Source organism: Curcuma longa, chromosome 4, assembly GCF_044706935.1.
Source record: "Curcuma longa cultivar G26 ecotype Majalengka, Jawa Barat chromosome 4, ITB_CL_G26_1.1, whole genome shotgun sequence".
Lineage (NCBI taxonomy): Eukaryota > Viridiplantae > Streptophyta > Magnoliopsida > Zingiberales > Zingiberaceae > Curcuma > Curcuma longa.
In genome coordinates this window covers 14,194,174-14,206,102 of record NC_133864.1, presented here as the reverse complement: position 1 = coordinate 14,206,102, position 11,929 = coordinate 14,194,174, and the positions used below count along the sequence as shown (strand labels likewise).

The window sequence follows — 11,929 nt, the reverse complement described above, 5'->3', positions numbered from 1 at the left end:
AGATAATAATGCAGAAAGAAATTATGAACGCAATTAACATAAATGCTCCTCGAGTAGAATTAGATGAAGATACCAAATCAAGTTTTGAGACGATCTAGATAAAGTATTATAAAATATTCTGTCAAATGAAATGATTTTAATAGGAGGCGATATAAATGAGCATGTTGGAGTAAAAAATGAGGAATATAAGAGGGTGTATGAGGTTATGGGTTTGGAACAAGGAATGAAGAAGGGAAAACTATATTGGATTTTGTGATAGTATATGACCTTATACTAGCTAATATATTTTTTAAGAAAAGAGAAGAACACTTGGTCATGTTAAAAAATATGAATAATAAATCACAAATTCATTTTCTTATATTTAGGAAGAGGGATAGAAAGCAAGGTTTAAAATATCCAGCTGTGTCAAGGTTTCTGTCCCGGACCGAAACGATATAGTTTCGGTACCATATTGTACCATGTCGGTATAGTTTTGGTATTTTAAAATATAAAATATATTAACTAAAAATAAAAAAAATAATCTAAATATTTAAAAATAAAAAAATGAAATGTTTTTTAAAAAATATAATAGGATAATTTTATGAGACTTTAATTGCCTATTTAAATTATCCCAACTATAGTTAGGAGTTGATTAAAATTATTAATCTATGTTATTATTAAAACCTAAGTTTTTTTTTAAAAAAATTGGATTCTACGTGACTGCGACCGGGGCACGCACGACCCACACGATGCCTCTAGAGGCGTTGCTGGACCTAAGCGACACCCGACAATATCTCGGCCGGAACGCTGGTGCCAGTGCTAGTCCGTTGGCGGAACGAAAAATTTCTTCGTTATCGAGCGAAACGACTCGAGATTTCAATCCTTGATAGAAAGATTTGTAAAGATTGCAAGATTATCCCTAGATAAAGCTTAATTACCCAACATAGGTTAGCAATGTTGGATATACGCCTCAAACATAATATAAATAGAAGGAAAATATATACGACTCCTAGAATTAAGTGGTAAAAGTTAAAAGATGGAAAGCAAAATATATTTAAGGAAAAGGTAGGGATACAAACATTAGGTGAAACATACGGTGACTCTAATATGACATGGGATGGTATCAAAGTTGAAAACAGTAGCCAAGAGTGTACTCGGTAAGTTAAAGGGGCATGCACCACCAAGTAAGAAATCTGGTGGTGGAATGAAAAAGTATAGGAGAAAATGAAGGAAAAACGAACAACCTATAAGGATTTTTATATTTGTAAGAATGAGAAAAATTTTAAAAAATATACAATAGTCAAGAAAGAGGTTAAGAAAGCAGTGAATGAAGTTAAGAATGAAATTTTGAATGGTTATATCGAAAATTGGATACAAAAGAAAGGGAAAAAGATATTTATAGAATAGCTAAAGTGAGAGAGGAAAACAAAAGATCTTATCAAAATAAGATGTATTAAAAATGAATATAATCAAGGTTTAAAATATCGAGCCGTGTCGGAGTTTCGGTCCCGGACCGGAACGATACAGTTTCGGTACCGTATCGTATCGTGCCGATATAGTTTCAGTATTTTTAAAATATAAAATATATTAATTAAAATAAAAAATTTAATCTAAATATTTAAAAATAAAAAATAAATTTTTTTTGATAATTTTATAGGGTTTAATAAAGCCTATTTAAATTATCCCAAACTATAATTTGGAACTATAGCTAGGAATTGATTATTAAAATCTAATTAAACCCTAAATTTTAAAAAACAAAAACAAAAAAAAAGAAAAGAAAAATTGCGCGATCGGTACGTGTGGCTCGTGCACGGAGCGTCGCCGGGCCTTGGCGGCATCGCCGGCCCTGGGCGGCGCCTCTGGAGGCGTCGCCGAGCCTGGGCGACGCCTCCGGAGGTGTTCCCGAGTCGGAATTCCTCTGCCGGCGTTGTGCCGGTGCTTCGGCGGAATGAAATTTTTTGCTCGTATTGCCCGATACGGCTCGAAATTTCAATTCTTGAATATAATAGGGTATTAGTAAATGATGGAGAAATAAAAGAATGATGGAAGAGATATTTTTATCAACTTTTTAATGATGGTTTAGGTGACTAACTTAACTTAGGTAATTTAAGTAGGTCAAATGAGTATAAAAATTTAAATTTTTATCGTAGAATGCAAACTTCAAAAGTAGAACAAGCTTTAAATGAGATGCAAAATGGAAAAGTCGTTGGACATAGGTATGGAAGTGCCTAGGGTAACAATGGATTAAATGACTTATAAAATTATTTAACATAATATTGAAAATGAAAAAAAAATCTAATAAATGAAGGGTAAGCACTTTAGTTTCCTTATATAAGAATAAGAGAGATGTACAAAATTATAGAAACTAGGGGTATTAAACCAATGAGTTATACCATAAAATTTTGAGAAAGAGTAATAGAAAAAAATTAAGGAAGGAGACCATGGTGATTGAAAATTAATTTGGGTTAATGCTTGAAGGTTAACAATAGAAGCTATACATCTTCTCAGACAACTAATTGAAAAGTATCAAGAGTAAAAGCAAAATCTACATATAGTATTCATTGTCTTAGAAAAAGCTTATGATAGATTCCCAAGAGAAATTATATAAACAATTTAAAAAAGAGAAGTGTTAGCGTAATATATATTGAACTAATTAAGGATATGCATGAGAATGTAGCCACCAGAGTGAAAACTTCAAAAGGATTAATGAAAGCATTTTCAATAAAGATAGGATTACATCAATGATCAGCTCTAAGCCCCTATTTTTTTACACTAATCATGGACGAATTCACTGGACATATTCAAGATGCAGTACCATGGTGCATGTTGTTTGTAGATGATATTGTTTTGGTAGATGAGACACGTAAAGCAGTAAATGTTAAACTAGAATCTTGATGGGAAACATTAAAAATGAAAGGTTTTAGACTTAGTAGAGTAAAAATAGAATATATAGAATTTAAGTTTAGCAATATTATACATAATGAGACAATTATTAAGATAGGAGATGACGAGTTATCTATAACTGAGAGCTTTAAGTATTTAGGATTGATTTTGCATGATAATAGATGTGTCTTATATAGAATACAAGTAGGATGATTGAAATGGAGGAGAGCATTGGGTGTTTTATGTGATCGTAAAATACCTCTAAAATTTAAAATGAAGTTGTACAAAACAACAGTTAGATCTGCTATATTATATGACGCTGAATGTTGGACTATGACTTGAGCACATGTGCAGAAGATGAGGGTATTAAGGTAGATGTATGAAATACAAGGATAGACACAATAAGAAATGAGAACATTAGAGAGAAAATCGGAGTTGTATCTATTAAGGGAAAGTTTCAAGAGACATGTTTAAGATGGTACGAACATATATTTAGAGACCAATAAATGTTCTAGTTAGACTATGTGAAACTATGACAAATACATACATCAAATGAGGAAGACCAAAAAAGACTTGGTTAACAACAATAAAATAAGATAAAATTTATTTAAGTATAGATGATAATATAGTAGGGGATAGAACCCAATGGTGCAGAAGGATCTATATAGCCGACCCCACCTAGTGGGATAAAGTTTGGATGTTATTGTTGTAAATGATGATATAGAGAGGATATTGCTCAATGCATTGGAAGATTCATATAGTTGATCCCACATAGTGGGATAAAACTTGGTTATTGTTGTAATCATGGAAGAGATCTCACCATTCTGTACAAATAGAGTATGCTAAACCTACAAGAAACAATGGGATGATGAATTGTAATCAATTGTCATTTAGCTAATAAATTTGTGGCACGAGTCAAATGCTTGATATGAGTACACGTGGAATGAAGTAAATTCATATTTTTTTAAAATTGAAAACTAATACTTTAGTTTGATATAATTTGTTCTGTTCCATCATGAATCTAATCTATTTATTGATCAATAAGAAGAATTCAGGTTTAGTGCTAATCAATCAATAGCTTTGGCCTAGTTGGTACTTATTTCTACATCATTTCCTAATGGTGATTTCATTATTATTCATTAAAAAAAAACCATCTATCTGTGCTTCAACCCAAGTCATCTAACTTGGTTGAACCCTCACTTATCTAAATTTAAGTTCAAACCGAGCTCGGTTTGAACCCAATTAACCCAATCACATCAGCCCACCAGTTAGACCTATTAATCACTAAAATCAAATTGCATCTAAACCTAATTTATCCTAAAAATTGATTTGGTTGAGGTCTAGCATGACAACTCAACTCCACTGAACCAGAAGACTCTCTACTCCCAACTAAAACTTCAAAGCCCACATATTCAAATTCAAATTAAATTGAGGATCAACTCTAAAAGTTAATAGTCACCTAGATAATTATTCAAATTATCTCGGAACATATTCACTGTACTCTAATAGATCACAAATATTCTCAATTAATGTTATTTGTTATTTTTTTATTTTTGTTGTCAAATCTTTTGGAATATAACAGGGCATATTGTCCTTTCATCATTCTCTGATGGTATCATGTATAATTATTTGGAATTGTCATAATGGGCAAGGGTCGAAACTCGGCAAAGCTGAGAAAATTACCTTTTCTCATAGTGACTAACTATAGCTTCTCGATTTATCTCCTCACAGATAGTCGTAGGACTGACCGTGTGGGATCGTTGGGATGACGGATTCCACCTTTTGCTACAATGGAATTGTCAATATGATCTAGTGATATGGCTTACATCTATAAACTTTTTTATTCATTTGTATCCTACTTATGGTAGTAGTCTTTCATGTTTATGTTAGTTATACATGTCTACTTCTTTAAGTTCACTGACATTTTTTTTTGCAGAAGTCCATGATCGAAGCAACTATTGAAGAAAATTTGTTCAGTCTGCTTGATGAGGAAACTGATACAGAGTAGGTTATACCTACATAGTCATATTTTCTTTTACTAATGTGTATATAGATTTATTGCATATATGGTTTCTTTTTCTTTTCTCTTAGGAGAGTTCGAAAAACAATTGACGGTTAAAATACTTCAAAATTCTGATTCTATGATAAAAGTGTAACACTAGTTATGTCACACCCTGAATGTACTGTTCTCGGCTTCACATAATTCTATTAGCACATGCCTTGTACATGCTATTGGATTGTGCCTAGCAAATGGTAGACAATGCCTTATATATGTCCTTGCACATCATTTGTAAATGTTAGTGACCAGAGAAACAATAGTAGTAGTACCTCTAATGTGTCACCTCAAGCTGATATGCGATGAGTACAACATAAGAAATGATTGGAGAACTTCTCATAAACACTGAAAAAGGATGGAAAATCATAAAAGATGTAAGGCGAATGCAACAAACCATTTCTAAAGTTGAGAAAAATGATTGATCCTAATGCGAAGTGACCTAATCCTTTTTCATTTTGCCTGTGATTTTGGCCAAAGTATTTGAACTTTAGAAGATCATAGGCAGGATACCAAAGAGACACAAACATTGGCAAAAAGTAGACAAGAACATCAAGAAATTGGGGGTTTATGGCAGGAGTTAGAGGTGTGGAGAAGAGTAAGGTGGTTACATTCATACCCTCTCACCCACAACTATCACCATGTATTATAGGTATACTGTCAATTCTCTATGCTAGGTATATATGTTTCATGTGACATGCTAGTATGAATACACATCAATACGATAATGTCAATCTCTATTCATGCATTATCAAAGTAAGATTAATAATTTGATTTGTGGATTATATATGTGTGATAACTCTTTGTATGTCTTAGATTGGTAAAGCAACTATGCTATAATATCTACACTTGAGGGATCTGAAATAATAATAAACAACATAAAGAACTAAAAAAGTCAAGGAGTTCCTGTCAAGATAGGAGTGCAATAAGCAGGGGTTGCATAAATATTAAGAGATCATGCTAGAGGAGGCAAAACTACTCTCGATGTGGCCAGAAGGAGTCTGGATGCTTGCTGGTGCTTCTTAGGGAAGAAGGGGCCGATGAGAGGATGGAGTTGCTCCTGCTCAAGAGGATTTGTCAGTGTTGTTGAGAAAATCAAGGAGACTCCAAGAGCTTGGGGCAGGTAGAAATATGGGGAAGAGATGGTGCAGTTGTCAGTGTCTAGGTATAATGGTGGCACTCCTGTAGAAAGGGAGTTAGCAATATGCCTTGAGGGCAGTGAGGATGGCACATCCACAAGAGAGGCAGAGAGGAAAATTGATACCTAAAAACTAGCTAATTTGGTTCAATTTGATAAGTATCAATTCTTGCTATTTTGACTCGGTTTGCTCCAATTTGAACCCTAATCGAGACCAAATTGCACTCAGATTAGATTCATTTGGGCTCTAGCAAATTTTATACTTGTTGAGTCAAAGTTGAGATGAATTAAGCATCAAATCACAAAAATTTAATTCTTATTTAGTTGATTAAACGTTTGCCTTTTTTTTTAGTTTATTAGGTCTAACATTAAATGAATATTTAAATAATCCGTTTCATGTTTCCAAACTGGGATTTATTTGCTCACCTCAGATCTAACCTAATTCTGGTCCAGATTATGCAATGAGATAAAAATGAAGGGCTTTGTATGATAATGATTCACATGAGCCTCTCATGGTATCCTTCTTTTCTTTCTCCTCAAACAGCTACATCTCCACCTTTCGGACACTGTTGATATTAAGCCTCAAATCACAAGAGTTTAATTATACCTAATTGAATTGGTTATAACTAGGTTTTCTAATTTATTAGGTCTAACAAATTATTCCATGAATTTTTAGATAATCCATTTCTCATTTAAAAATTTGGGGTTTATTTGCTCACCTTGAATGTAACCCAATTTTTTGTCTGCATTATGCAATGAGATGATATAAAAGAGCTTTGTATGAACATGATTCCCATGAGTTGCTCATGATAGACCTCTTTTCTTTCTCCACAAACAGCAACATCTCCACACCAGAACAAGATTAATTGATAGGCTTGTCAATTGCCTAATCAACCACCCATTTTGTTTGTGCAGTTATTCACCCTTGGACCAACATAACAATCTCATTAAGCACTTTGAGATTCCTTTGGAACATCTCCTAACACATCAAATACCCTCAAGAGGATAAAAAAGTGATAGAAACAAAACTTCAAAAGAAAAATATATATGGTTCAAAACACTAAGCTCAAGGAGACCTAGAGTGAAAGAGGTAGGAAAATGCCTTATACTGTGATTTTTTTTTTATCTTCTTTGCTGCCAAAGTCTCCTTGAAGGCCATTGGATCCTGGAGAAGCCTTGATCTCCTCATCATGTTGATCCTCTACCATCAGCTCTCTCTGTTTGCCTCTCCTACGATGTGCCGATACCCCAATAAGTACCTCTGTAATCCCTATTAGTTACTAGTTAGTACTTATAATAACTCGTCTCTTATGCAGTAGGTCTTAGAGATGTGGTCTCAACTATTGGATTCAACATTAATTGGATCAATGATCAAGTCTTCCACCATTGATTTAAATCCATTCATCTGATCTCTTAGAGACCAAACCCCACTAAAAGGAGTCTACTGATTAAATAATAGAAATATTTCTCCACTTCTATCTCAAAATCCTAAATTTATTTTAAGTTAAAGCATAATTAACTCTTTAAGCACTCGAAGTGCATGCCAGATTTCCCAAATATTAATAAACATTTTAGCTTATGCTTGTTCTTACTAGAATTTTTTTTGATGTCTAATATGATTCTGTCAGTATTCTATTTTTGCAATCCCTATATTAAGTTTGTTTATGTATAATGTCGTAGACCCTATATTGTAAAAGGAAAAGTAGCTGATGAAAATTTTAAATTGTTCTGTAGGATTGTTAGTCTGGTTTGTTCAACAATTACTCAATGGCTTCATATATCTTGTGTTTCATGTCCATCGCGTTGGTTGAATATTCTTCGTAACAAGGTACAAATTAACACTAGTTATCTACATTTACGTGACTACAGTATTGTTACAAATGAATGTTTCTAAAATTCTTTAAACTGTTAATGCATGGTATGACCTTCATCAATCTGGATATAATTGACTATTCTCTCACCAGATCATTGTAATTGCTTGGTTCTTTACAAATCTGTACTGGAGAAACTTTTCTGTAACCTTATTTCCTTCCCAACTACCTTTCCTTGCAAAAAACACATCGTTACATTTTAAACTAGCATACTAATTTGCAAAATGGCTGCATGCTGTCAAGAATAATGTGACTTACTGTCAAAAGTTGCAAATTTAAGGTAATTATCCAAGGATTCACTAATTAGTATACATGGGCACATACAAACTGCTTCCAAACATAAAGAGTTTTCTTTTGGTCTTTCCTTATTTCGGGTAGTCAATTACTAACTTGCCTCTCAATTCTAAAGGTAAAGGTGTACTTCTAAGCTGTCCTTTTCACAGTTATACCTACTGTAGAAAAATTATTATTTCAAAGAAATTCCTATTTTGAAAAGTTTCACTAAATCAAACTTTTACCTGCAATTTTTACAGTAATAATTCTTGTGACTTTACCTATCCTCAAACATCCATTATACCTGTTCTGGTAATCCCATACATTATATTTGTGAAAATTGCTTACCTTTTTGTTCACTTTTTTTACCTTATTCATTTTTTTGCATACCTTTATGACTATGTTATGTCTTATAATACTCTGCACTCTTATCATGTCCAACCTACTTATTGTTGTAGCTAAAGTATGTCTAGTGCTGCTGTGATGTGGTCAGTCTGTTGGAACTAAGGTACAGCCTCAAGCATGACTTAGCTAATCGTAACTTGAGTAAGAGTTAGAAAAAAAGCTAAGAGAATAAAAGTAACAATAGAGTTCTCAGGTCTCCTATCCCATCAGACTATTTTCTTTAACATGTCAGTGAAAGAAGATGCAATTTCTAAATAACCTTTGATGTGTTTCCAATAGTAGTTGCCAGCCCTAGGAAGAAATGCGGTTCAAGTACTTGCTTTGGTGCTGGGCTGCTTGCCAATTATAATTGTTTGAATTTTTGCAGAATCCATCTTGATGGTGTCTTCTCACACAATATGGTTAAGTAAATTGACTTCTGATTGGGTAAATGAATGCTTTTCTTTCTTCACAAAGAGTTGGTTCCATCTTAGAACTCAAAATACCTGTTGTAAATGCTCTACATTTTCCTCCATGCTTCGATTGTAGATCTCAATATAGTCCCAGTAAAAAACAAAGTGATCGGGAAGCTTAAAGTGCCCTGTTAATTATAGTGCAGAAGGTTGTCAGAGCATTCTTGAGGCAAAATAGCATTACTAGGAACACCCATGAGCCATATCTAGTCGCACAAGTAGTTATTGGTTTATCTCCCTTTGCTAACCTTACTTTTTGTGATCTTGGGTCTAACTTTGGCATTCAGCAATGAGAGGAATCAGATAGCTGATTTTTACCATTATGTTTCTTTTAGGAAAGGATTAGTGCACTATATGGTTCATTTGAAGGGTGGATATACCATACATTTAGTAACTCCTTCAATTGCCTCCTTAATTCTTCTATCTTTGGAGGGGCCATCCGATAAGGTGCAATTGCCGTTGGCTTTACTCCTACCAATTCAATTCTATGGCATACCTCCTTGGTGGGAAGTGGTCGGGCAACTTTGGTGGCATTACATCAGTAATCTCCTCCTAGGTTCAAAACTTCTATAGGTGTGACTTAGATATCTATCTTATGTGCTTTTTCCTTGAGTGTCTTGAAATGAGTAATCTCTCTCTATGGTAGACTCTTTTGGTAGCTTGTATTGTGCATAATGATTTGATGGGGTTGTCTTTCCCTATATGCACCAGCATTAATCATTTATTTTCTTGTTCTAGGACACAAATGCTATTCAAAAATGGAATTATAAGATCATTATGCCATGTACCTGCCTAATGGCAATCATAGTCATCACATATAATTACAAGATCATTCCTCTTGTCCTTCCATTGTCCCAGCTCAATGTCCGTGTCACGGGAGGTACTGAGATCAAGTTTTTCCTTCCTGTTGACAATATTTAGCTTGCCTTTATCTCTTCTCAATTTGAGATGCATTTTCTCACTTGTTTCCTATGAAATAAAGAGATCAGAAGCTTGAGTATCTACAAGAGCATTGATCTTAGCAAATGAGCCCCTGAAATTGTTGCTTGACATTAGACTTTTATGAGAATGTCGGGGTAGTATAGGGGCCCAAGCTTGGCATCTTCCTCCTTTTTCTCTTCTGCCAACAAGTGCATATAGCTTTGCCCTTTTTGGATAATTATATACTTGGTTTGGTCCTTCATATAGGAAATAAGATTGTGGTTCGTATGCCTTCTTTTAGTGACTTTGATTGCTACTATTTCTGGGTGTGCATTGTTGCCCTTCTTGCTATAGTTGCCTACTCCATTGTTATGGCTAGATGAAGACTTGTCTCGTTACTTTATGGAACAACCATGGTGTTAGCTGTTATTAAAACTTTGACTTTAGGATACCACTATGGTTATGACCTGTTTGTGGTGATTCTTCTGCTTGCTTGAAGCCTATAAGCGAGATGAGGTCTTGTATGCCTTCTCTTTGCAATTCCATTTTAACCCATGGTTCGAGCTCATTCAAAACCGAGAAAAGAGCATATTTCTTCCCATGTCAGGAATTAGAACAAGTTTGAAAATTCTTTGACATAGGTTGAGTGTTCTCAACTTTACTTGGGCAAATAAGTGTACACTCATGTTAAAATTGCCTCTAAAATTTTGCTTGAAAATTATCCCTAGTGTTAATGGACGTTGCAGTCAGTAAACTCCTTTGAGTATGACACCATAGCATTGCAATACCAACAAGATGCATAGAAGTTGTTTTTACCGTGGAGATCTCACCACTTATTCTCGTGACTAGAAACTATTGCTTGATCAACCATAGAAAGTTGTTCGCTTTTTGAGGTAGATCAAGCACCCTTGACCTCTTTTGGTTTGAGCACCTCTATTCTCCCCATCGATTGGATGGTCAAGCCATCGTAGATTAGATTAGATCTATATATGGTCGTAGATTAGATTAGATCTATATATGGGCAATTCTTTCTTTAGATGTTCTATTTCCTCTAGATTCGACTCCTTCTAATTGAGTTTCTCATTGTTAAAGAGAAGGGGTTCCTTCTTCAAGTGTGATGATAGTTGTTCACCAAGTTTATAGGACTCCTCCATGGAATACTTATTCAAGTCTTCAAACTCTTTTAGGGGGTCTTGAATCACCAATTTATCTTGTTGAACCTCATGTCAAGGCCTTGAGTATGTCTTCAACTTTCCTCGCTTGCTTCTTCCCTTGTTTCACTTTCCCTCTTTCCATGACCAAGGGCGTAAGGACTTCTTATGTGGTCACTTCATTATAATCAACATTAGGCCTCATTGAGTTGTTTAAGCTAAATCAAGCTTTGCATTGTTCAAACTTGTTTGATAAGGTAACTGAGCTAAGTCTGAGCCTAAAATGAACAAGTTGTTAAAACGGTTGTTCAAGCTTGGCTTGTTTTTTTTTTTTTTTTTTTTTTTTTGACCTTGAGAATGGTTTGTCTAGATGTTATTGAGCTCTTAATTCGAGTTTATATGATTGTTTTGAAATTTTTACATTTTAAAGTTTGTTTGGTTGTCTAGTGTGTTTCATATTATAGGCTTGTTTCTTTATTATGAGAGCTTTGCTTATTTAAAAGTTTGATAAGAACTTTGTTGATCGACGTGGTTCAGAAGCTTTGTTTGTGGATATTGTTCATGAACAATTCAAAATCTGTGTTCATAAATATTAGCGAATTGAATACATACGTGTTTAAAATTGTTCATTTGCTTTAAAGAGGTGTTCAATCTGTTTAGTTGATTGATTTTGTGCATATTGAACAAACATAAACAAGATGGTTCACAAGCTTCTTCATGGATATTGTTCATGAATAGTTCAAACTCATTTAAAAGCTGAATACATATGCGTTCAAGTTTGTTGATTTAATTTAATAAGTTGT

At 34.0% G+C, this 11,929-nt stretch overlaps 1 protein-coding gene across 1 annotated transcript in view; it reads left to right on the top strand.

The window, feature by feature from the left end:
- LOC141826461 (protein SWEETIE) overlaps nucleotides 1-11,929 on the top strand; it is an 86,356-nt gene that overhangs the window by 56,810 nt on the left and 17,617 nt on the right. Inside the window, 2 exon segments of the mRNA XM_074713708.1 lie at nucleotides 4,799-4,866; nucleotides 7,788-7,881. Coding sequence (XP_074569809.1) covers nucleotides 4,799-4,866; nucleotides 7,788-7,881 — 162 coding nt within the window.